The sequence below is a fragment of the Strix aluco genome, chromosome 8, assembly GCF_031877795.1.
Source record: "Strix aluco isolate bStrAlu1 chromosome 8, bStrAlu1.hap1, whole genome shotgun sequence".
NCBI classification, from domain to species: domain Eukaryota; kingdom Metazoa; phylum Chordata; class Aves; order Strigiformes; family Strigidae; genus Strix; species Strix aluco.
The window spans coordinates 33,850,466-33,876,295 of NC_133938.1; the positions used below are offsets into that span (position 1 = coordinate 33,850,466).

At 37.9% G+C, this 25,830-nt stretch overlaps 1 protein-coding gene across 3 annotated transcripts in view; it reads right to left on the reverse strand.

Moving 5' to 3' along the window:
- Position 1: 1 nt before the first annotated feature.
- TPR (translocated promoter region, nuclear basket protein) overlaps positions 2 to 25,830 on the reverse strand; it is a 39,640-nt gene continuing 13,811 nt past the window's right edge. Inside the window, exons 18-51 of one of the 3 annotated variants that reach the window (XM_074833143.1) lie at positions 25,563 to 25,725; positions 25,098 to 25,232; positions 24,182 to 24,322; positions 23,832 to 24,000; positions 23,166 to 23,332; positions 22,051 to 22,203; positions 21,241 to 21,357; positions 20,046 to 20,249; positions 19,770 to 19,954; positions 19,181 to 19,328; positions 18,652 to 18,789; positions 17,807 to 17,938; positions 17,420 to 17,550; positions 16,836 to 17,046; positions 16,324 to 16,470; positions 15,692 to 15,890; positions 14,814 to 15,019; positions 14,024 to 14,085; positions 12,918 to 13,126; positions 12,331 to 12,603; positions 11,349 to 11,497; positions 10,402 to 10,485; positions 10,028 to 10,228; positions 8,658 to 8,789; positions 8,026 to 8,116; positions 7,371 to 7,555; positions 6,456 to 6,524; positions 5,204 to 5,295; positions 4,740 to 4,846; positions 3,855 to 3,950; positions 3,507 to 3,663; positions 1,851 to 1,969; positions 1,210 to 1,308; positions 2 to 222 (exon numbers count right to left, since the gene is read on the reverse strand). In XM_074833143.1, the coding sequence (XP_074689244.1) occupies positions 167 to 222; positions 1,210 to 1,308; positions 1,851 to 1,969; positions 3,507 to 3,663; positions 3,855 to 3,950; positions 4,740 to 4,846; positions 5,204 to 5,295; positions 6,456 to 6,524; positions 7,371 to 7,555; positions 8,026 to 8,116; positions 8,658 to 8,789; positions 10,028 to 10,228; positions 10,402 to 10,485; positions 11,349 to 11,497; positions 12,331 to 12,603; positions 12,918 to 13,126; positions 14,024 to 14,085; positions 14,814 to 15,019; positions 15,692 to 15,890; positions 16,324 to 16,470; positions 16,836 to 17,046; positions 17,420 to 17,550; positions 17,807 to 17,938; positions 18,652 to 18,789; positions 19,181 to 19,328; positions 19,770 to 19,954; positions 20,046 to 20,249; positions 21,241 to 21,357; positions 22,051 to 22,203; positions 23,166 to 23,332; positions 23,832 to 24,000; positions 24,182 to 24,322; positions 25,098 to 25,232; positions 25,563 to 25,725 (4,927 nt within the window). In that variant the 3' untranslated portion in view covers positions 2 to 166. Of the gene's footprint in view, positions 223 to 1,209; positions 1,309 to 1,850; positions 1,970 to 3,506; positions 3,664 to 3,854; positions 3,951 to 4,739; positions 4,847 to 5,203; positions 5,314 to 6,455; positions 6,525 to 7,370; positions 7,556 to 8,025; positions 8,117 to 8,657; positions 8,790 to 10,027; positions 10,229 to 10,401; positions 10,486 to 11,348; positions 11,498 to 12,330; positions 12,604 to 12,917; positions 13,127 to 14,023; positions 14,086 to 14,813; positions 15,020 to 15,691; positions 15,891 to 16,323; positions 16,471 to 16,835; positions 17,047 to 17,419; positions 17,551 to 17,806; positions 17,939 to 18,651; positions 18,790 to 19,180; positions 19,329 to 19,769; positions 19,955 to 20,045; positions 20,250 to 21,240; positions 21,358 to 22,050; positions 22,204 to 23,165; positions 23,333 to 23,831; positions 24,001 to 24,181; positions 24,323 to 25,097; positions 25,233 to 25,562; positions 25,726 to 25,830 lie in introns of all 3 variants that reach the window. The other 2 variants (XM_074833142.1, XM_074833140.1) reach the window with 2 other exon arrangements.

Sequence of the window (25,830 nt, forward strand, 5' to 3'; positions counted from 1 at the left end):
ATTTGAATGTTGACATTTTGTCTAATTTTATTAATAAAGACATTGAAATGTGTGCACACAAACCTAAGTATAAAATGCTGCTTTAAGCTCTGGCTTCATTACACTAAAGCAACCACAGGCAAACTGGCACTTTTGTATACACAGCTGTAATTCCTTTACAGATCCTTTAACTAATATTTCCTCTGTTCAGGCCTCCTCTGCCTCCCATTGCATGAGTTACACCTGTGTTGGGAAAGAAAACAAATGCATTAATATAAATCCTTTCCCCCCTTTTAATCAACCATTGGTACATGTGATACTTCATCCTTCTGTAAGGAATCGCTGTGCAGTGGAGCACATCCTTTCTGATAAAATTCAGGGTGCCCCTCCCTCCCTCCCCTAGAGCCCAGTGATATGGGCACATCGCCCTTCTGTCACTTAAAAAGGGTGTTCACTTGGGATTTTATTTCAGGCCCTGTGCGCAAAGAACAAGCATAGCATTCTTACCATATCTAGAATCAGTTAGACCCTCTCTTGTTATTAAAGACATGGTGATAGACTAGAAAGAAAAAATAACCTAGGCCCACCTCCTCCCTTTTTTTTCTCTAAAATACCAGATACCTATATTTCAATGCTAGTATCAAGTCTTCTACAGTGTTAGAATAATGCCAAACTGAATACAACTCATCTAAGGATTTTTCTTAACACAGAAGTTGCAAACAATAGTTTATTGTTGTGATTTAACTCTATATTGCATTATAAAAATCTGTAATGCTTCCACAAACTTTTTTTGTTGGCTTTTTTAAACTCAGTGTAAGACACAGTAATATAACAACTGGAACCCTTAATGTACCAAACGGGAAACTGATATGTAATGTTAAAACCAAAGATTTCTAAACTTTATCCTAACGTTATTTTTTAAAATCTTCTTTTAAAACTTTGTGAAGTTGAAGATCTACTGCCATGTACTTTCTCTCCACGGTGAGAACCGTGTGCTGCCTAAGAAGAGAGTTTGCCTATCTAGGAAACGCTCAGACTAACATACTGAAACAAAACTGGAGAGCTTTTAGGGCAACACATTGAAAGCTAGAGCAGGGATGCTGTATTACTCAATGTCTTACAATCAAACACAGGCATATAAAGTAGTACTTCATATATGGTCCCCACAGCAAAGAAAGTACTAAAAACTTCTTTGAAAAAGCATGAATTTGAGCAACCACGAACACTTACCCCTCTGTCTGTTGAACTGACGACCACGAACACCAGTTCTTAATGTCGGTGGCTGAAGTCTGACGCGTCGAAATGGCTTAGGCTGGTTACTGCTTGTGTCTGTGAAGGAGTGATAATTCAAGAAAGTGTCTGTGTCTAGTAGTTTCTCACTGCTAATATTTACATGATTTGATACGCATTATGCTCTTGAATTTACTTTAAAATGAAGGTGCATCCTTATTTCATTGACAACTTCTGTGAAATAAATAAAAGCCTCGAAACACGTAAGTTTGGGTCTTCTTTCATCACCTGTGCTAGGTGGTAAATTGGTAACTCAACAGTGGTTTAACTTACTGTTCTTTGACAATTTAATTGAATGAAAAAGTATTTTAAAATCTGACATCAAACATAACAGTGGGTAGAATCACCAAAATATCAGTAACTTTTGCTCCTTGAAGCATTATTCTTACTACAGTCTACTGCAGTCCAAGTAAAAATTGTTTGCCATTAAGACCATAGGCATCAAAACGTGATCTTACTCTAAGAGTTCCATCTTAAGATTCTGTGTATCTTGACTACCAGCAGCACACAATGCTGGTCCAAAAAGTTCTCACACTTAATGAAATGGTAAGAAACAACTGGTTCCAGCAATTAACCCATACCTGCAGATGAACTAGAAGGAGGATCTTGACTAGTTGAAGGAAGATCTGACTCATCAGATGCCTGAACAGATTCTTCTTCTTGCTGGCTATCAATTTCTAGGCCTGCTTCTGAAGTAATTCTACAAGACAAGGAGGGGGAGGAAAAACAGGTAAGTGTATTCACATAGTTTCAAAAAGGTCAGACAAAACCCCATCATCCTGGAGCAGAAAGATTCGTATGCAAATACCTTTCCCCAGAAATTCTCACTGGTTTTATTCTGTTTTGTTGTGCCCCCCCTGCCCCAATCATGAGAGATTTATCTGGTTTTTAGAAAAATAACAATGCAATTTCCTTGATATACAGCCCAACTCCAGATGCATATTCAACATGCTAATTGTCTGTCAGAGAAGGTCACAAAGCTATGTAGTAACGGTAACTACAAAAAACCCAACATGATGGTGGTGTGTATGTTTAGACAGGGGAAGAATGAATTGGAGGGACCACACTGACCAGTTATGTCTAAAGATCACTCACTGGTGCAACACCTAAGTTATGTGGACTCTGTCTTCAAAAGACAAAAAGCATTATAGGGCTGGAAAAATATTAAACATTCAATTTAGTTTAAATGCAGCTCACTTTTTGGTATACATTTTACTTACCTTAATTAGTATATGCGACTTGTTAGAGGATGATAACTAAAAGTCATAAACTGTGGGAAATATCTGTTCTCTACTAGCACCAGATTGACTTGCTCTGCTATGAAAGCCTGTTCCGAACTACAGATTGTTCTATGAACCAATTAGTTCCTCTATGGATATACCTCCAATTCACTAAAGATTAGATGTAAGAAACAAATACGAGGCCTTAATATTAGAATACCCATCCTATGTTCTATCTACTCATAGGCAGACTATTGCAGTCCAAGTTAGTGCTGCATCAAGAAAACTGTGTGGCATATTAAACTTGCAGCAGTTACATTTCATTTTCTGATGACCAAATCTCCTAGCTCCTGCAATCAGTAGATAGAAGTTTAAGTAAACTGTGAACTACACATCTTTTATTATTCTGCAACCAAAAAAATCAAAAGTAAAATAGAGCATTAAATGATAACCTATCCCTTTTAGATTTGTAATGTATTTGATCATAATACAGATCAAAATATAACAATTATTATAAATATTAAAAATTGCATTTGCAAAGTGGAAGACAAATTCTTAAGAAGTGCTTATCCCCTTCCCTTGTGCTACATCTTTTGTACTTGCACTGCCTTAACTGACTGACCTCATTATATATGCTGGCTTTGTAACGAGGAGTGATTTTCTTTAGTAACAAACAGGAATGCTTTAGTGTTTATTCTACAAACCCCAGTCCTTCAAACTGGGGCCTTTATCATCAGTATTTGACTACTATATTGCCCTCTGCACACTGAAAAACAAAGTAGTATTTTTCTTTTTGGTGACTTCTATATTAGGTATGTTAAATCAGAAGAAAATCTTTGGGTTTAGACAAAAAGGTCAGATTGTACTAGTTCACAAAACTACTAGCTCCTGTTTGAACCGTCCTTCCTGCCAGAACAGGTTAAATTGAAAAGGAATCACAGGCACACTTGGATGAAAACAAATCATTAAAACTAACATGACATCAAGTCTTAGCCAACCAAACAAGTCAGAGTTTACCCTTCAGATTCTGCCTCTGCAAAAACTTCATCCCCGTCGTCACCGGCTCCAGGCTCGGCCGTGGTGGACAGATTGCCAGTCGATGTGGTAACCATTGGAACAGACTGCGAAGCGTGCTCTGAAGCGTCCGCCGAAGCACTTTCGGTAAAAACTGTCACTGTATAGGAAAGGTAGTTTAATAAACATCCAGTTAGTTTAAATTTCCTACAGAAAATCTGTGGAAATCTTAGGTAGGTCGGGGAAAGGGTTACTGGAATACTCCTGATGTATCAATAAGCCCTAAACCAACAATAATCTAACTTTTCTGGGAAGTCAAGGTTTGCAGCTTGTAAAGTTCTTGCCACTTACCTGGTGCTGCTACTTGTAATGGTGTTGTGGGAACGCTACGACCACCTGATTCTTCCTCATGAGCAAGGAATAGTGGGGTTTCATACATTCCTAAACCTGCAACACAGGAAGTTTCAGTGACGATTAAAATAGCCAGTTAAAAACCAGATTAACTGCTGTCTTCCCTCTGTACGCTTGACGAAATCCAGCAATTAGTGCTTAAATATGGAGATTTTTGTTATTTTAAGTTGTTTCAACCTACTGTCAGAGCTAATTATAATTTATTAAAAGGCAAAACCTTGATGAAAATACTACTACTTGTTTTACTTTCATCCTCTTCTTATGCCATTATTTCACTGTGAGCTTTCTTCAACGGCCAGCGTACTGTTCCATGCTGCCAGGGATGCAGGGGACAGGGACTGATTCAGGACAACAACAAAGACTATACAGCCAAATTGTCTGGCCATCTCTTAGCAGGTAAGGACATACCCCAAAGATTTCTTTGCATTTGCTGTTTTGCCCTATGGTTTTACTACAGGAAAGCTACAATCAACTGTAAAATGCAAGTTAAAAGCTGTTCATTCAATATTTCATTTCTCCTTACATGAGTTACCTTCTGCCCAGCAGGCAATTTGTCCTACATAAAATTTTAGCTTCTCTGGTTCACAAGCCTGTTGTTCCTACCCACAGAAGCATTCTCCTTTCTAAAACATATTACAAGGAGAAATGTAGCAGCTTGAGGGGAAACACCTTTTTACTTTGTTAGTCTCTCTCTGCTGACAACTACTTCAGAGTTGCAGGTTTCCACACTTCAACAAGTACCCAAAGTAGAATTGCATTTTATTGACTGCGTTATTTGTTTTTCACTCTAGCAACCACGGAAAAGGAAGTACAGAAATGGTTTACCTCCTTGTGATGCAAGTTGACCAAGATCTGAGTGACTTGAGCTAGTTTGTGGCATATCTTCAGGGGGTCCAAATCTGAATCTGGGAACTCCAGCTACCTGGGGGGAACTATCAAAATAAAGATTTCAGAAATCCTGCAATTTTTCCAATGATCAGGCGGGGGGTGGGGGTGGGGGGGGTGTAGCAGGGAAGAAATTAAATAGAAGAACCTATTTTCTTTGCTTAATCTCTTCTTAAATCACTCAATTACAATACACTGGCAATTATCTGCCTCCTAATTTTCTAGTAAGTTTTATGATACACAATTCAAACAATGATTACTTATTTGTAGATGCAGTCATTTATCATATTACTTAGTGCATTTTGGCACGTTACTCCAGTCACAAGTTCATTTCATTTATTTTCATTCCACTGAAAAATAGAAAGAAATAGATGCCTTTTTTCCCCCTCTTGACATCTACTTACTGAATGGCTTCTGCAAACCCATCTGTACGATGTGGAACTACAAGAGTTGGTGTGCTTGGAACTGTTCTGTCCTCATCATCAAAGAAGTGCTGCTGCTGGAAAAAAAGAGACTGATATGAGAGCCTACAATGTATTTCTAGTTTCTATCAAGCCGAGTTAAAGGTCAGTTTGCTTTTCTCATGTAGTCCAGCAAAACAAAGACGGATTTAGCTCTAACAAAATTAATTTCAGACATCTAAATCTTAGTTAGTTATACAGATCATCCTTACAGGCAACCAAACAAAAATAAACCCCATACACCTGCAGGGCACCCATCTTTCAAAGGATTTTTAGACATCTATTCCATGAGGCCATGCTACCGTCAACATGCCATATCTCCCTGTTGACTACAAAGGAATCTCAGGGTGACTCATTCATAAATAGATATGAATCATCTGTCTTAACCTGGATTGCTGTAAGGTACCTAGCATATGGGATTTTTCACAGTGTGAATCAAATCATCTGTTCCCTTTAGACTTGTGTCTTTCGTTCCTGCATTGCCTCCAACGGCAGAAACCTCAGCTCCCTCTTCCCTCACCCTTCACAAGGCATTCTCTTCATCTCTTTGTCTTCCTCCCGTATCTTTTAAAACTTTCTCTCCAAAGTACCCATAAGGTCCCTCCCATGTGCTCAGTTACTGTCCAGGCAAAAACCAGTTAGGTACTGAGGCCACTTCCAAGCAGAAATTGAATGACAGGTACATGCAAGCCAAGCAGAATCAAAAAATCTGAGCTGATGCCTTTGATCTCAGAAAAGATACTTTTTTAGTCAGTCAGTCTCTCTCCCCTCCCTCACTGAACTTGCATTCGTTCTGTCAAATACAGTTGAAGTTGAATAAAGGGTTCAGAATTAGCTGAAGGACACAGACAGAAAGCATAAATCAGCCTTGTTCCTTTAGGATGAGGCTGAAAACATTTTATTATTTTTTCCAGTAACGTATCAACTTTAAGAGACTGATTCTAAAAACAAGTAATTAAAACTGCCTTAGACAAAAGGAATTCAACCTCCTTTGAAGACCTTTAGCTTCCTGGGAGCTTTCTAGTATTTGCCTTCCATTAATACAGAAATTAACAGGACTAAGATACTTTCTGCAAGATTACAGAAGCCATCCCACCCCTGAAGTCAGTAGCTAGGCTTCTTTAAAAAACAAAGCCTAAGAGTTACGAATGTTCCCTCAATGCAGGTTTTTACTAGTAAACTTTCATATACTTACCATCCCACCTATACCAGGAGTTAGCTGAAGTCCACGCCCCACCGACTGTCTTCGAGTCATCTGGATTCTCTTTATAGTAAAGAAAAAATGGAGTGGTGTGAATGCTTTCCTGGAATTCTAATAACATACAATTGTTCAGTCAGAGCCAAGGATAGTGGCTAAATGAGTAAGCGTAACAATTATATGTCAGTGTACAACACTGCTCAGTATAGCATCATACCCTCTTAAAGAATAGCCCACAGCAGCAGCTACTCCACATCTCGTGTCTGCTGCCTGGTCTAAACTATGAAAGAGAATCATGTAGATTTAAATTCTGGGTAAGTGACATTGCTATTTTACTCAACTTTCTACTGAGGACAGAAAACTTGAACACAGAAATATTGTGGCCCCAAGCCTCACAAAAAGTTAATGGTAAAGGGTAATTTCAGTCAGGATATTTTTACAAAATTCACATTGTGACGTTTTCAGTTAAAAAATCTGTAGGTCCTATGTCAAAGCATAATCATGGGTCGGGCACTGACTGTGAAAGGCTTAACTTAGAAAATGAACAGCAACATTCCTTTGCCCAGTCTGCACTGGGGCAGAGGCTAGTAAAAACCCCTGCCAACGGGTCTGAGCTACCTGCTCAAGAACAGATTTTGTAGTGGAAATATCAGCAGTCACTGACTGAAACAACACTGGTATAATAATTTCAAGACACAAATCCAGCATGAGTGCCTTACTGCTTTTAGTGTTCCCTGTCCAGCCATAATCTGCAGGACAAGACACGTTAACTAATTTTGCTCAGCTACCGTTTTAAGGATGCTGAATAGATGTCATCTATTTTTACAACAGGCAGAGTACTTAGGTTTTATTTAGAAGAAATCAGAGAGTAATCTTTTAAAAGTCTTCTGACCCACTAGAGGTAGTTTATACCTGTACTGGGGGACCCAGTTCTTGAGGAGGAGCATGGATAGTCAGTCGTGGGGGCAGTGGATGTGGCGGTCTGCGTGGTGACTGTGGGGGCCGAGGGCCCTGTCTCTCTGAGGCAGACGATGGCTGCTGTTCTCTTGAACTTTCATGAGGAAAAGTGGACTCCGCAGCACTTGTACTCCCTTCTCCTAAAACATACAGAAGTATAGAGGAGTAAACCTATGCCCTCCAAACTGAGTTGAAAACATAAAGGTAAGTCTTCTTACTGCTACCACATTAACAAAGACATTTTTACCCTTGCAAGAGTGGGAACAGCTCAGTACTGTTATCTAAACCGCTTAAAAGAGGACTTGTGCCAGCTACGTCAACACCAGCACCAAAACAAACTATTGATTATTCAAGTGCTGATTTAGAAAGATTAATCTACTCAGCCATCAACAGCAGTTTCCATAGCAACCAGAGCTTGCAGGGTTTTCAAAGGGATGTAGAATAAATCCAGCAAAGAACACATCAGAAGAATCCACATTTCAGGTTAAAATGGTCTTCAGCATTTCACCTTATATTCTTACTTTTAAGTGCCTATTTCAACACATGCAAGACAGCTTCTCCATTTTCCCCCTTTACAGACACAGACTTTAAAGAAACGGAATAACCATACCACTGTTTTGAGAATCTGCTGCCCTCTGGTTGCTTTCACCTCCTCCCATGCTTTCCTCAGTTTCTGTTCCAGGATCTGTACCATCAGCACCCTAAAACACACCACATAAACATAATATGACTTAGCACTAAACAACTTACAGGCTGGAAAGCAAATATAAAAGCAGAACTAAAATATTCAGAAAGTAAACAAAATCAAATATATGAAAATCTTTAACTATTTCTGTAACTATCTACAAAATCAGGTAAATGTATACCACTGTATGAAATTCCAGAAGTTCTGCATAACTGTACATACACAGACGTGAGCAGTGTAGCCATCATCATTAACAACAGACAATGAAATATCCAGCTTTTGAAGAAACTGCCTTACTAGCTTTGCAACGACAGTATTTGTTGCTGGCTCCTGTACTTTGCATTTTCATTCAGCCCTCTTAAACATTCAAAGTTGTTTTTTCTTGTGAAAACACCAGTTATAACAGAAATTACTATCACCTACTAGCAGCCTCAATTTTCTGGGATGAATTAATTCTAAGATTTTTCTCTTTTAAGTATTCAAGTCTGTGCAGATGCATTACACCACCCATTTATTCCAAGAAATTTAACAGCTATGAAAAAAGGTACAAATCTCACCTCAGCATCATCTGCTTCATATCCATCATTACCATCAGCACTACCAGTTCCTTCATTACTGTCATCACCTTCATCTCCCATCCCTGTGTCTTCATCATCATCCTCATCTTCCTCTTCCTCATCCTCATAGTCCTACGATAAGACCATAAAAAAGCCTTAAGGAAGTGCAGAAAGGGTAGCAAAATAATTCCAAATCTTGAAGTGGTACACAGACCACCTCTGTCTGTGGATCTCCTTCCAAAGACGGTCATCATTTATTACCACAGAGTGCAGGTGTGTATTTTTTGATTGCTGTGGTAGGTTAACCTTGGCTGGCTGCCAGACACCCACCCAGCCACTTCCTCACTCCCTCTTCAATATGACAAGGGTAGAAAATAAGAAGGAAAAGCTTGAGAGTCAAGATGAGGCAGCAACCCCATCACTTACCAATTACCATTACGGGCAAACTCAGGGAAAATTAATTCAATCTGTTGTCAATTAGAGTTGGCTGGTGAGAAACAAAGACAAAAACTAGAACACCTTCCCCCCACCCCCTTTTTTCTCCCAGGCTCAACTTCACTCCCCCGTTCCCAACTGCTCTTCCTCCTCTTCCACCCCAAGCAGGACAGAGAGCACAAAGAATGTGGGGTTGTGGTCAGTCTGTAACAGTTTCTCTCAGCTACTCCTTCCTCCTCACACTTTTCCCCCTGATGCAGGGGTCCTCTCCTCAGACTGCAGTCCCTCAAGAACTACCCCAGCAGTGGGTGCTTCCCACTGAAGAGCTGCCGTCCAGCAGGATAAACCTGCTCCTGCACTGGCTCCTCTCCACGGGCCACAGCTCCTGGCAGCAGAGCCGACTCCTCCACGGGCCGCAGCTTCCTTCAGGGAACACCCTCCTCTCCACAGGCTGTACTGTGGTCTCTTCCATGGGCTACAAGGAGTATCTGCTCCAATGCCTTCTTCCCCTCATTCTCTGACCTTGCTGTTCGCAGGACTGTTTCTCACATTTATTTTTCCCCCCCTTTTCCTTAGCATGTGGCATTTTGCCCTTTTTTATCTACGTTTTCACCAGCTCACAGGCTCAGCTGTGTCTTGCAGAGGGGCCACTGTGGAGCCAGCTGGAACAGGCTGTGTCTGGCACGGGGTAGCCCCCAGCCTCTCCTCACAGAAGCCACCCTTGTATGTTCAGTAGTCAGAGATAATCCAGAGGCACTGTGGAATTTTATGACTTAAAATCAAGCTGAATTAGCAAGTGTCTTTAAAACACCAGAAGTTCAGGCTACATAAATACAGACTATTTACACAGTCAAAAATATTTTGATTGAATTAGTCCTGAGTGAGCAGAACAAAATAATAAAGTAGTTCATAAAGTAATTCCATGATATACATACTTCCTGTTCGCCTTCATTTTCTTCATCATCATCATCTTCATCATCACTATCAATTACAATGACATCATCTCTCTTGGATTGACCATCCTGGGATGAAGTAGTATTTTGCTGATCTGACTGAAGAGGTCCAAGATCTATTGGGATAGACTGGGAAGTTTCTTCACTATCCTCCATGGGTGTGTACTCTCCCTGTGTAACACCCTGTAAAAGATAAAAGAATTATCAGAATAAACAAAATGAAACACAGCATATGCCATTCTTAAAATGTTCTTCAGCAAAGCGTCCGTTGTATTTCTAAGAGCTTCTCTAAGGGGTAGGGGAAAGCAAGCTATTTCTGCTGATATGAAGATTTTTTTCTTTACAAATATGCTTACTTCTCCAATTGAGTCTTGTGAGTCTTGATTGTATGTTTGAGTTTCTACCTCACCATCAGTGCTCTCTTCTGCTGTCACTTCCTCCTGAAAGAACACATATTTTTCTTGCTTAAAACACATCATTAGCCCTAAAGTTTGGTTCTTTAACGTGTTTGAGATTTTTTTTACCTTTTTAAAAAAATTATCTTTTCCCACAAATCTTTATGGGAAACATTTTGTTCCCCTTTCGCTATTATTTCTTAGCTCTGCTTTTATCTAGCACCCCATTTCTCCATCCTGGAGAAATACAATTTCCCCATTCTAGTCCACTAGACCTCAGTGTGTCTAAATCTTTTCAGGACCAAAAAAGAACCCTCAAGGTTTCCCATTTCACCTCCATCCTCTCAGCTAATTATGTGATAACTTTCTTACACAATCTTGCTCTTTTCTGTTATGCAACATCCCTCTCATACAGAGTTAACAAAACATCTTTGACTTCCTTAACATTATTTGTAAGTTGCCTGCTGCAAGTTCCGTCTCAAGTTCATTCATCGTTGCAGGACATCCCAATTCCCTCACAGCAATATTTCACATGCATCTCCTGTATGCTTTTCCATGGAATTAATCTTTGCTTCCCTGGCATCTCCCCAAGTACACTGTATGTTATTCCAATAACTGTAGATAATGACTTTCCAGACCACATTGAAAAGTGTTTAACTTCTTCCTCCTCAATGCTAGGATATGGCCCCCTCTCTTCCATCCTAAGGTTCACTAAGATTTGCATCATTTATTGCAACTGATATAACCTCTGCCTTTTACAATACCCAAACATAACTGCTTCCTCCCTGAAAAGATTAAAAAGGCACATTAAGAATTAACTGGCTTGCTCTGAAGTAATACACTTGCTCTTCCCATTAAAATCTTCCAAAGGGACAGATTAAGTAGTAGCATTTTATGGTCTTGCAAACCTCAGGTCCAACTCTCTGTATGCTTTTCAGTTTCTTTGGAAGAGGTACATCCACTGTTTCCTCTGAAATTTGGTCTGAGTTTTCCACAGTGTTATCCTCCTCTTCCTCTCGTGGACGTTTAGACAGTGAAGAACTTGGGGTAGCTGAAACTTAAAAGAGCCTCTCAGTTATTTTCAGAACAACAAATGTACAAAACAGAAAATCAAAAGGTTTGGTATTTTACTCTGGAAGATCACCTCTTTTTCTTCATTGACCGATAACAAATAGAATTAGATAGAATCACCTTGTGTCATTTCCTAGGACGTGAAAACATCAGTCCCTTTTGTTACAAGTCTTATGCTCTTGGACCTATATTCACAACCTAACTGACCCCAAATGTAAGCTTCAGGGTACAACTAAAATATTTTTTCCAACATCTTTGCTTCTGAAAAGTACACCTAAATGTTTAACAGAGTTATCAGCTGGGAAACAACAACAACAAAAAAAAAAGTAGTTTACAAAAGTGTATTTTGGGGAATAAACTTTCTACACTAAAATCTATACTATGTAGGGCAAAGAGATGTGCAACTGTGTATCACACCGAGTAGCTTTAGAGTTCTTCTCTCTATTTCATATTCCAGCTTAAGTAGTTTAGATATGACTCCTAAAATTAACATTGCTCCAACAGTACCACGGAAACAGAGGCAGCTAGGTTTAATGTATTAAACCCCAATGCTGCTCTGAATAGATAAACAAACAGTGAGTTTTTATTTTGTACTTTAAGGAATGCAGTGCCAACAGCATTTCAGAGGTACCATTTCTGAAGGTTCAGGAAAGAAGCCTAACCTCAGAAGTTTGTGAAATGTGCAATAAACTAAAGGGAGGAAAAAAACCCAAAAGGAGCAAATTCTTTCGCTGAAGTTAGGCCTGGTTTGACAAAGGTCCAATCCGAGCTACTTAAAAGGAACTATTCAAAAAGGTAGGCCTATAAAATAAAACCAACCTGTGCCAAACACTGCCGTAGAAGTGGAAGGCCTCTCTATTTGAGAGCTCTGTACAACTTCTACAATGGTAGGGGATGGCTCCTGATTAGCAGGCTCAATCTGAGGATGACTTTGCTGAGTGGGCTGCACAAACGCAGTCGCTTGTGTCTGCTGCTGAACAGTCAAGATGGGCTGAGAGAGAGATGTCTGAACATTAGGACTGGTGGAACGCACAGACCCACTAGTGCTTCCAAAGACTGGAACATGCTCCACAGGTCCTTCTGATTGCATAGCTGAAAGGCAAACAGTAGCACATTCAACTGTCTTCATATTATCTAGTACAGTTCACATCCTCCATTTCAGAATGCCCTAAATAAGCATAAGATTCAATGTTTTGCAGATTGAGTTAACATTGCTTACACCCATCTTCAGTTGAGGAATCATGAACTTTGTTGCAATAGAAGTGGACATAAAAGTGTAATATTGAAAGAGATGCTGGGACAATAAAACTATCTGAGGTACTTTCAAACTAATAATTACCGAAATTTCAAGGCAAAGGTAGCATTTATGGTTACTGTAGATCCTTATACTATACTAAAATGCTCACCTTCCTGAGTCTCCACCTGTGTTGTAGGCATAACTGTGGCTGTTGGAGTAGTGGTAGGATTGGTGACCGTAGCAGGAGTAACCATTGGACGGATACTGGCTCTTGGAGTAGACTTATTCCCAGCTATTGCAGCAGCAGTCACTTTACTCGGAGTTGACACAACAGGAGTTGGTTTAATATTTGCTGTTGGTGGATCTGAAGTGCTAGCACTAAAAAACAGGATATTGGTTTCATCATGGGAGTGCAGAAAGCAGATTTTAAAAATACCAAATGCAATTATATTATCACAGCCAGAAATACTAATTTTTAAAGGTTTAAAATTTAAAAGTCTGACAAGGGCATAATGAATTGTCTTCCAAAATTTGTTTATAGTTAGACAGACCCACTAAGCCATCAGTAGCATTCTGTCCAGCTTAGAGGTCTGACAGGTTTCTTCAAAGGTAATCAACTAGAAACCAGTAAGCAGATCAAAAGCAGCAGTGCGTAGCTCGCACTATTAGCTGTGCTGAGTCTTTACTACAGCAAATAATCATCTTACATTAAAACTGATTCACTCAGTACAGAGCGACACCATCTCTTAGTTGAGACAAGGATCAGCCAAATTTTAAGAGGCATTTTTGAAAGCCTTGCTTTCAGAAGGACGCCATCATAAAAACTGAAAGGGGGTTTGTTACCTAAACTTAGTAACATTAAATAGCCAAATATTAAAATAGTCAAATGACTAAGCTCTATCTGTTGTCAAAGTTACCATCTATTTAGTCTGTTTGTCATGTTTGAGATTCTTACACAAGGAAGATCTCCCCCCAGACCAAAAAAGTTAAAGGTAACAATCAAAACTCTACAGCTTCAAGAATCTTGAAGTCTGAAAATGTTTAAAAAAAATCTTTTATGTTTCCCAGATACCATGGTCCTGGTGGTTAACATGACAATTTAACAGCTTAAAAGCTTTATTGATTAAATGTAGTTGAGAAAACAGGAGGAACATATTATGTCAATCAGTATCTTCAAAGTGGCTTAAGAAAAATTGTGAAAAGCCAGTGTTTTACTAAGAAGAGCAGCAGCTAGATAAAGACAAAACCAAAAAAACACCAAATCCTTCAACTCACATTCCTCTTTCACCTGAAGCTGGCGTAGACTTGAGTGAGATTTGCCTCTGCTGTTCTGGGACCTGTTAAGTAAGAAAAAGAAGTATCATGCCATGTAAATATGAAACAGAGCAAGTAATTTGGTAAAATACTTCGGCAGACAGATCTCTTTACTAATAATCACTTCTCACATATTTGCTAGCATACCTAATCAGACTCCATGACTATTGCAAATTCTCCAAAACAAATCATACCAGTCATACCAAGGATGTAAACCAATTCAGCAATTTCTCAGCTGTTTCCTGAAACTGTTGAGACAATAGCAGCTAGAACTCATTACACTGAATGCATGGATAAAAACACAAAAATAGAGAGCAGAGTGCAAACAGCTTGTTGGCTAATTCACAGTGAACGATATAACTGTATGCTTGTTAGCACTGGGGATTCTGACTGCGGCAGGAAAGAAGTTTTAAATTAATTTCTGAATCCTTATTAAAGCCTACTTGTATATTTCCAAAAACCAGGAGACAGTGGAACCTGAACAGCACACAGTTTGTTGGGATCATTGATTTTTTAAATTTTCTTTCTTTTTTTAAAGTGTAGGAGTCCTATGACCAGAATTTTCATCTGCTATTTAGGACGTTTAGGGAAAACACCTTCACGTAAAGTAGTCGAGTATTAACTACTGTACACACAAAACAAAACCAAGCTGGACAATGATGCCTGTACAGACAGCTGCTGTTCTCATTCAGCCAGGAGACATGCAAGCTGTTTGCTCCCTCTCACAGAGTTAGCTAAAAGGATTTTGTACCTTGTTTGTAGACTCTGGTGGCTCATCTCTCTGTTCGTGGTGTCGCTCTTGATGCTCTCTAAGCTCTCTTTCCAGACGGCAGATTCGACCCTCATACTGTGATTTGAGTGCACTCATCCGCACCTCCAATTCAGTCTTCTGCTCTTCTAATGAGCTGCTCTTTTGCTTCCACTCTTCATTTTCTTTTGTTAGCTGTTCTTTTGTACCTAATTGAATAGGAAAGAATTCAGTCTTGCCACTGTAAAGCTGCCTACTAAGTCTCTGCATACTGAATACATGGCTATTTTAATAGGTTAGTAAGGATTTTGAAATCTTAAAAACGTTAAGCTATCAAAGGAGCTCTTAAAAGTAATTTTAACTTTCACATGCCATTTTTCCATTTAATTCCAATTAAATAAAAATAAATATATATATAAATAAAGTAGTCACAAAAGAACAAGATGCTTTCAGCAAGCTCTTACACCATCATTCCTCTCAATATTCATTAAAAATAGAGGTGGCAGTATGTTTTCCACCTGTACACTTAGGGAAGGCATGAGGGAAGGGGGCAATTACCCGAGTTGTTAGTAGGGTCAGTCTGCTCCAATCAAAAGAAGGATAAAAAAATGGGAGTTCTCACATTGGCTGGCCAAAACTAAGCAAAACTTTTTCTACCTGCAGTGTACAGCTAGTTATATACTTTTATTATCTCCTTAAGGAATTAAAATTTAAGTTTTAGAACAATACCTGTAACGTCTAATCTAGAACAAACTTTTAAGTAAAATATGAAGCAGGCCATATTTTCCCAAGCATCCTGTCTAAATGCTTTCCCATAGGAATAGTCAAACACCCAAACACAAGACAACACCTTAAGGATAGAAAAAAAAAAATTACTGTACCAGCTAACTGTGCAATTTTCTGCTTGGCTGCAAGCAACGTCTTCCTAGTTTTCTCTTCTTTCTCAGTGATCTGTTGCCTGAGCTGTTCTTCCTGTGTAGTCTTCTCTTGCAAATCTTGATGAAAACGAGCAAGTTCTGACTGTAGCTGTGTTATCTGCTCCTGAAGATTTCTAACTTCAGCTTCCTTTTCTGCTATAGTCTAGAGAGAGAAAGAGAGATTGAAGCTATTGGCCACAACCAGCTACTTTAGCAAATATATAGCCTAACAGGCTCTGAGGACTTAGTATTAGCTGGCCACTGTATTAAGGTTAAAAGGCTTCTAATCAGTAATACAGGAGTCCAGTCCTCTGAATGCAATAGTTGAGACAATAGCATTCTCTTTCTCACTTATTTATTCCAAGAAACAATGTGAAACACACTAGACACAGGATTTAAACCAGGTTTAAGGTCCCTCTCTCCCAACATGGTAGAGGCACAAATAGGTCACTTCACATATTCCTGTGCATACATGTGCACACACAGACACATACAGAAAAACACCCTCACATTCTTCAATTACACATTTAAGATTGCAGCAGAACACAGTACTATGAAATTGTTCATTGTTTTTACCTTATTCACTCTGTTCTTACCTTTTGCAAACTTTCAACCTGAGTTTCCAAAGTCTTCGTCTTCACTTCAGCTTGACTGAGAGCCTCTTTCAGCTCTTGTACTTCCTGGACAGAAACTTGCTCTTCTTGTTGTTCTACAAAAGACTGAGTTGATGCTTCGGCAACCATCTGAAATATATCAAGCAGTATTAAGCTAAAGGGTACTATCCAATTAGAATGTCATTACTTTCACAAGTTGCTTTTGCATGTAAATTGATCGTTTAAAAAGTTTTGGGCAAAACCCAGGAATTCTAATAAACATTAAAGTTCTGTTAAGAATACTGCAAAACACGAAGTGATATGCAGTTCACGTTTTGTGGCAGTTTGTGCTGACAACAGAATAAACGACGTAATTTTCTGCTTTTCTCTTCACAGGTAAGTATTCATACAGTATTATACTAAGGGAAAGTGAAGATCATTAGCTAGATAATACATGACTAAGTGAAAACATATTTTTTTAATATGCTTTTTCTTTGTTTGCAAAGAAAATCTACCTTATCATGTTGTGCTTTTAGCTCCTCATACTGAGTCTTGTATCTGCGCCCAATTTTCTTGACCTGTGTTATAGTTTTCACTTTTTCCTGTATGTCAGCCACTTTAGCATCTAGTTCTTTCTGCAAAGTATCCTTTTCTGTTCTTATTTTAGTTACTTCATCCTTCAGGCTCTGAACAAGATTCTGGCTTGTAGTCAAGGATGCAGTAGTTCTAAATAACAAGAGATTAGAGGAAGATGCAAATGAGATCTCTGAAATAATCAGTACATTTCAATTTTGCTCATTTATGTAATATCACAGGCATTATCTGCAGTGAATTATGTTTTCTAGGATTTTGCAGTAGAAATGACTATTTGTAGAATACAAATTATTCTACAACACATTTGTGTAGAGTAAGTTCAGCTAAATGACAGTTTCCAAAACAATTCTGACTTCATTTTACCTGCATATTACTAAGCTACAGTAAGAATACCAAAGGTTTCATAGTTACATGTAGACACTTGAGAAATTACACTTCCAGATACAGCTTTATTTAAAATATTTCACTTTGCAAAAAACTCTTTACTAATTGACTTATACCACACCTGGCTATTTCTGCTTTAAGCCTGCCTGTTTCTTCGCTCATTTGTTGTATACGCTTTGTGTTTGCCTCCTTCTCTGAAAGCAGCTTCCGATACTCTTCGAGATCAGTGTCCTTCTGTTGACTCAATAAATGCTGAAAGGTTGAGAAAAGTTTGCATTTTCTAAGATGATTATACAGTTATACCCCAAAAGTCTCTCTGAATTAAAGCTACTGCTTTTGTGTTTTGATTTGGAATGCTTATGAATTATAATAGCCTATTGTGAAGCTGCATAAACAATGCTTTATAATTCAAACACATTCTTAATTTGTTGTTGTTTTAAGAAAACTTAGAACTTTTTTTAGCTGTTCCCATCCCCCATCACCTTCTTTCAAAACATGCATCCCCCACCTGAGTCCGGGCTTTCCAGCGTTTAACATCTTCTTCCAACAGCTTTTTCTCCGCCTGCAACATTCCACTTTTCTCACTCAGTTCAGCATTAGACTCTTGTAGAGGTAGAATGTCTGCCTCAAGCTTGCGTACCTGAAGAAACACAATTGGGGATTAAATGCTCTGGATCTTATGAGACTGAAGGAAATAGAGTACAGTAGGCCTTGAACAACGATAGAAAGAGGGACAGAGAGAGCAAGATCAACACCCTCAAGTCATGATATAGCTTCTTTTCCAAATCTCTGCCTTTCAGTGTCAGCTGGGGGCAGGGAGAAGGATGAGGAGCAAGAGCAAAGGATGATCCTATAGAGAGAGAAAAAAATATACGTACAACTTCACAATCTTAGATTCTCACTCTTTCTGCTTTGGTACAGGAAACAGATTACTCATTACATGTTAGAAGCCAAGCAACACTGCACTGGATTCCATTAAAGTAACTGCTGTGTAGAATGGGAAGAGGCAGTATTTCCCTTTTAAAGTCTTAATAAAGTTGTTGTGAGCTTTATATGTATTCCTGTGCCATTTTTCACTTATCCGCTGATAATATCCTTGTTACTGGTATACCTCTAACCAAGGATAAATGCTGATTTTCAGTTTCATTTAAAGAAAACTGAACTTTAAACTCTTCAGTGTGCTAGGTGGACTAATGTCTTCTAAAATTCTAAATGGAAGGTTTCCTCATTTGTATGATGTAAAGGAATAATCACAATCTAAATCATGTATTTATTGTAATTTGCAATGGTATATCCAAACACTAACTCACCAGCTTGAATATCTGAAAAATTTACATGAACCTCAGTACTAACCTTTGCTTGAATTTGTTGTAGCTCTTGTTCTAGCCTCTCCTTCTCTTCTCTTAGCATCTTGTTGGTTTCTATCAGTACGTTCATGGTCTCAGTTTTTTTCATTAATTCTTCATGCTGTGCAATGGTTTTTGCTGTTACCTTTTAAAAAGATTTAACTCGGTCATTTGTTTTGCTTGCACATGCATATATACTTACCTGGATCTGGCATAACACCATCTTGGAGAGCTATCATGGCATTCATTATCTCACATGTACATTCAAACCAAGTATCACTTAAGAAATGGGAGATGGGAAAAAAATTGAGATAAATTATCTTTATTTTTCCTATTTATGTGATTTTGGAATTGCCACACTGCTTCACGGGACTCAGAACAAGGTCCTCTATTTGGCTATATAGCAACATCAGTTTACAGGCTCCCGACTCTTCCAAAACTTCATTTTTGGGCACAGGCAGCAAAGACAAAGAGTAGAACATAGAGAACAGCCCTCTCTACTTATTGAAATCATAACCAGTAATATCCAACCATACCTGCACCTTCTCCCTCTCAGCATTGAGACTGTCCTGCAGTTCCTGGAGTTCCCTCTCCAGGTGCTCCACTCTCTGACGGTAACGCAAACTCTCCACCTGGGCCACTTCGAATCTAGTTTCTGCAATCTCCTTTTCTCGACGTATAAATCTGCAGTAAGAAAATGAACCACACGTCATGTCAATGAAAATGCAAGACAAAGCATTTTAAGTTGAAGCATCTTACATCTGAAGGTCTACTAAGTATAGAAATCAGTTCAGAAAGACCAAAAGAAAATCCTAGATAAAAATTATTGAAAATTTACAAAAAACCCCTAAAAACCACAATGAGAAAAAAATCACCTCTATGAAACTTTCTTACCAATCAAATTTGCTAAAATCCAATTTAGCTTGTTGTCATAATTGACCCACAGTTTTTTACTAGGACTAGAAAGAAATCTCCTCTATTAGTTACTGAGGTAGCACAACCACATCTTACTTAGCAAAAAAGTGCTTAAATTTTATACGTTATCCTTCAAATATAAATACAGAACAATTTAATTTGGCAACTACTTTATAACCACTGAGAGAAGGAGCCGAGAGCTAGATTTACCTAAGAATTTCTAAGATTTGTTCCTGGGATTTGCCTTCCTCATTAAGAGAAACATTCACTGCAGTTGGTATGGCTTCCTTCATAGAAGTCACCATCTTATCACTCAGACTTTCCAGCTGTTCATGTAATAATCGATTTTGTTTTTCCAAATCTTCACAGCGGGATGCAAGTTTTGAAGCTTCATCCTACAACAAAATTGTTCAATGGCTGTGAATTCTGTTGCTGAATTTCTGTTAACTGAAAAAAACCCACTGAAACCATAAAAAACAATCATACCTTCATCATTCTCTCTCTCTCTTCCCAGGAGGCTCTGCACTCTAACAATTCAGACTCAGCTTTCTGAGCAGCATCCTCTAGCTGCTGCCTTACCGCTGCATTCTTGGCAACTTGGTCTTTAATAGCCTGTAATGCTTCAACATCGGCAGCATGAAGCATTAATTCCCGTTCATATTTATTCTGAGCTTCAGAAGCCATCTTTGCCTGCAGAAAAAATATAAAAAATAGATTGTTACCTTCCATGTTATATATTTGAGGTGTACAAAGAGATTCTCAAATTCTAGACAAAATCCATAACCACTAAACAAAAAGAAAACCACTGGCCAAAACCACTGTCATTCTCAAGTACAAAAAAATGGATAAGCTCAGAACAACTCCCTTTAAGAAAAAATAGAATTTTAAATAATTTTCTTTGAGTGGCTAGCAGGAGGACACACTCTCTATTGTCAGAGACTCTACAGTCAAACCTCTTGCTGTAGGTTCTGCATGGATAAGAGGGAGGTATTAGTCTATGGACATCCACTGGATGAGGTTAAAAAGCTAAGGACAGACTATGGTCATAGGATTAGCTGAAAAAAATGGAAATGCCCATCTTTTAAGTTTTGGGTTGGATTAAGCAACAGCCAAAGTTTTTCTACATCTTTTACACTGATCAGTGTTGCTGGAATTCTCTCCTGCAGAAAAGGAGATTCCCTTTAAAAACGGTTGGTAACAAAAATACCATACTACCCCACAGTTTTAAAAGACAACTATGCTTCGAGTTAGAAAGGTATTTTCCCCGCTGTCTGGTTGCGAGAGTTTTCTTTTTTGATCCCCTCTTAGACTGAGATAGTAATTCATTAAAAACAATTAATTACATTCTCCAATCATTTTTTTTTACATAACGAAACAGACCTTAGAAACAGTAATCCATTGCATCTTCTGTTGTTTTCTTAAATGTGACACAAACTGTGCTTGTAGCACAACTTTATATTCAAAGTCAGTTTAGTTGATATTACTGCAATGCTTGATCAGGTAGAAAAATGCAGCATTACATAAGCAGCTGTTCACAAAACAGAGCACTTTTCTTGCCTCCATGAGTCTCTGGAGAGACTCAACTACCTTTAAAAATGTTTGGAGTTCAACTGGAAAACAATGAAAAACTAATGTTGAGTTTACTACCTCTGGCTAAAGTAGGCAAATACTACAAACATACTTGTTCCTGGCAGTCACGTCTGGCTTGTTGTTCATTATTCAGAGCTGTGCTGGCTCTCTGAAGAGCTTCCTGAACTTCTGATTGCACGGTTGACAGACTCTTCTTTAGTTCTGACAGCTACAGTGATGGGGGAGGGGGGAAACAACAAAAAAAACAAAACAAGAACAAAACCAAGACTAAATGGCCAAGGATTTTACAGAGTATTGAACACAGCAAGGCTTTGAATGTAGACAGTCATGAATAGTAGAACTGAAGGGTGGCTATTTTTAAATACTAATTTTAACCTAAAGAGAAATACTTCCAATATTTTGATTTACTGACATAGAGCTCTTTCCTGGTAAAAATATATTACTGTTCTTTCAGAGTTGGGCCTGCAGTAGTTCCTGTTGCAGTCATCTTGCTTCTTTCAACCCCAATAAGAGCCCAAATATAAAACAGACAAATAAGGGCATAGAACACTCCAGTTTTAAGAGACATGCACGCTACAACTTTGGTTTTGGCTCATGTTCCAAAAAGGTTTTCTGAAACCTTTCTCAAAGGCTTTTCTCATGTTTTTCTGCAAATTCTGCTCAAAGTTCAGGAAGACAGTAACAGCTTTACATGCACAATCACCCTAACAAAGTGATAAGGTTAATGTACTATTCATGCTTGGAAACCTCTCACAAATTTAGTTAGCCTTTTGTACATCTTAAAAGATTTAGTTATGGACACTACTATACTGTGAAAACCAACAAGTTTAGGGAATTCTGTAAAAACGCATTCTGTGGACTGTCTACAAGGGAGTTTAAGGGGGGGGCATTCAGTGCATACCTGTTGTTCCATATTCTCCACAGCTTTACGTTTCTCCTCTTGTAGCTCTTGCTTTTCTTTCTCTGACTCCATCAGCTTTTTTTCTAGCTGTGCCTGATACTCTGAAGACTCCTTCAGACGAGCTTCAACTGTTGCACGAACTTCCTCCGTCACCTTCATTAAAATCCATCATAACAGATCAATTTTTTTTCCTTTAAATATGGTATTCTCATGTGAAACCAGTATTTTATTAACTTAAGTCAAAATAGGTATTCTCAGCATCTCATTTAGAACAACAACATTGAAAATATGGAGAATCACAAATAATGTTGATTTTTTTTCTTTTTTTTTTTTCCTCCCTTCAAAGCTGCAATACCTCATGAAGTACACCTAAGAAAAGTTTTAGGTGACAGCACTCTAAAGTGTAGTAGCCAGCATATCTTTTTTTATGCACTAGAATCTGCAATATTGTTAAAGCATATCAAGCCACGATGAAGTTTTTACAGTAACAGAACACAGACAGGTAACTTGGGTACTGGACAAAGAGCACTCCATCGTCTACTGATGCTGTTACTTCAGTAGAAAATGAGAATTCTGTTTCCCCCATCTATTTTATTTTGATATGCTGAGCAGCTTGGAAGAACAGGCTTCATTCGCTATTAACATGGTGGAGTGTATTACAGATCAGAAGGTCATTCTTAAGCTAACACATACAGAGTGTTCTTTTGCATCACTGAAGACCTTACTGATGCAGAAGGCGTGAAATTAACCGCTTTTGATTGACAGCTAATTAATATTTTTCATCATTGATCACAGGGTTATAAGGAAGAGTTTTTAAAAGTCAATTCCCCTCTTTTGAAGGAGGACATTAGCAGAATGCAGCTTTGAGTCAAATTTACTATTCAACATTTTAAAAATACGCTGCAAAATCATTTAGTATTTCCATAAATGTTTTTAATAAAGTTGTCTAAAATATGGTCTTACATATTCATACTCAGTACATTCCAATGCCTTCTAAAGTAACTTTAGTTTTTTTGTAATTCCTCCCATAATCCTATGGACTGTCCTGTAGTACAAAGAAAAAATCTTTCACTTTGTTTATCATTTTGCTCTAATACACAACGGTTACTACTTACTTGTTTTTCCTTATTAAGGGATTCCTCTAGACTAAGAACCATGGCCCTGTACTGTTCCACATTACTAGAACTAGTCTTGAGTCTTTCTCTCAGGTCATTAACTTGTTCGTCAGCTTGTCTTAGTCGACTTACAAGATCATCCACATCTTCATTTGTACTAGGCTGACCTATAATATTAGAACACATTCATTAACATTAATGAGGTTTAATTCAGTTTTTTAAACAACTGTTCTGTTGAAAACTGAAGTCTTCTTAGGATAACAACATGGAAAAACAATCACCCTCACAAAGCTTCCCTAAATAAAATTGTCAGCCCTAACCAAAATAGCAGCTTACAATAAACATTGTTGAATCAGACAAAAAAAGCTGGCTATTTAAAAATAAGCAACCTAATAGACTTAAGTTCCTTCAAATAAAAATAAAAGGTACCTTTTAGTAAGTTTTGCTTTATTTTTATCCTTTGTCAAAGACTGCTTGGACATTCATTTTACTTTAACAAATCATCCTGGTTATCATTTGTTCAAATATGTGATTGTAATCATGAAGAGGTTTATTATGTATTATTTTGTGTACTGTCCTCCTAATGATAAGTTATTACAAATTTTACCATTCTTCAAACAGCAATATTTAACATAAAGAGAAATGCAATGTAGAAAAACATCTTACCTTTCCCTGGAACCCTCTGAGATGATTGAGATGCTAGCTGAGCCTCCGTGTTGTTAAGCTGCTGTTTCAACATGGCAGTTTCTTTCTGGGCATTCTTTAAAAGCTCCTTCGTGTTAATGTGACGGTTTGTCTCAGTCTCGAGTTGCCTCTTAAGATCCAGGATATGAACCTGAAAACACAAGGTTCTTAAACTTGTAATTATTCACAAATGGCACAAAGACCAAATATGTTTGTATGTTTATAAATTTCACGTATGAAAAACGATACACTATAAGTTGGTGGAAGTCATGCCACTGTGGCTTTATTAAACACGTATAAAACATGTTTAGCATATTTATAGTTATACTTACCTCTTGATTTTTGGTAAGGGAATGTCTTTGTTCCACCTCGCTTTCTAGTTTCTTCTTCAGCTGAGATATCTCACGCTCTAGCTTTTCTATCTGATTATTGAGTCGTTGCTTTGTTTCTGTCTCGGACCTCTCCAGTATTCCCTGATAAAAAAGAGCCCAATGCACTATGCTTACAATACACTTCAATAATTTCCTTCTGAATTACTGCAGCACTTCAAAAAAAATTGTCACAACACTTCCTCCATACACAAAATTATTACTGCAGGGAGCAAGCAATAACAGGTAGATACAGAAAATTATGCAAAGTAGCACTTACAACGTTTTGACTTAGTTTTGAAAGATTTAATAATATTGATACAATAAGTTTTATTAGAAGAAAATCTATTATCCATGCAGTCTAATTCCAGGCATTAAAAAAAAAATCACAGAAGTTCTACTACGAAAACAGAATTCAGTCACATGATAAAATGTGCAACCTTAAATATTTATACTCTAGAATCAATATACCTTCCAACAGAAGACATAAAAAATAAAAGTAAATATACCTTAAAACAATAGGAAAATAAACTACCAAGGCAGGCTCTGGTATATTTTGCTATCATAAAAATCAACAGACAGATTTTTTTCTTTTCACTTTATTTCATGTGTTTTGTTTTCATTTTATTGTGAAAACCCTTCTCATCAACTCAAAATTCTCAGGGCTTTGCCCAGGTAAATAACAGAATATCATAATTTAGGATAGGAATAAAAAACTTGCTTAAAGAAGTTACTCAAACATTTTATGTTCAGTGTCAATTTGTAACAAAAAAAAAAAAAAATCCACCCATCTCATGACTGTTTTATTTGATTCCCATGGGTATTTACTGAAAACTCTGAAAGACAGACCAAACTTGGACATAAGAACAATACCACATACCTGAATGGTTCGCAAGTTAGTAAGCAGCAAGTTCTGTCCTCTTTGTTCAACTAATAAAGACTCACGTTGCTGAGTCAAACGCACATCTGACATCTTTAAGATATCTTTCTCTTTTTTTAAGTTTTCTGCTCTCACCTTTAAAAGACAGCAAATACCAAGAGCTTTGTTACCAATCCCAAATCTGTCCAGCAATTTCAGTATTTTTTATGATCTGTTAATGCTATTTTGAAAGAGCATTTAAGGCTATAGATTGTAAATTAAAATCCACGCAAATTAAGCCAAGAACAGTAAGAACACAACTGTTTGACAAATGTAGGCACCAAATAAACGTGCACACAAACTCTGACAAATTTAACAGCTGATGCACGCAAAAAGCCACACTCTCAAGTTCTGACAGCTTTCAATATGAAAAACTCTTGTGCTAACTTGGAATATCTAGCAGTATAAACACACTGTATTACTAACCTCTGCCACTGCCAGTTTTTCATTAGCTCCCCTCAGGTCTTGAGTCATAGTGTTAATTATCTGCTCTTGCTTCTGAGTTGTTGCTGTGAGTTTCTGGGTTCTTTCATGCAGGGATGTTATTTCTCGACGATAGCCTTCAACGTTATCCTGCAGCATTTCATAACTTCCCATGGAATAACAAAGCAAAGTATGTGTTTGCCACATTAAATTGTTGGATATAATTGCAAGAGGTGTATGTACACAGGTGTATGTTTCATGTTCTTGTGTG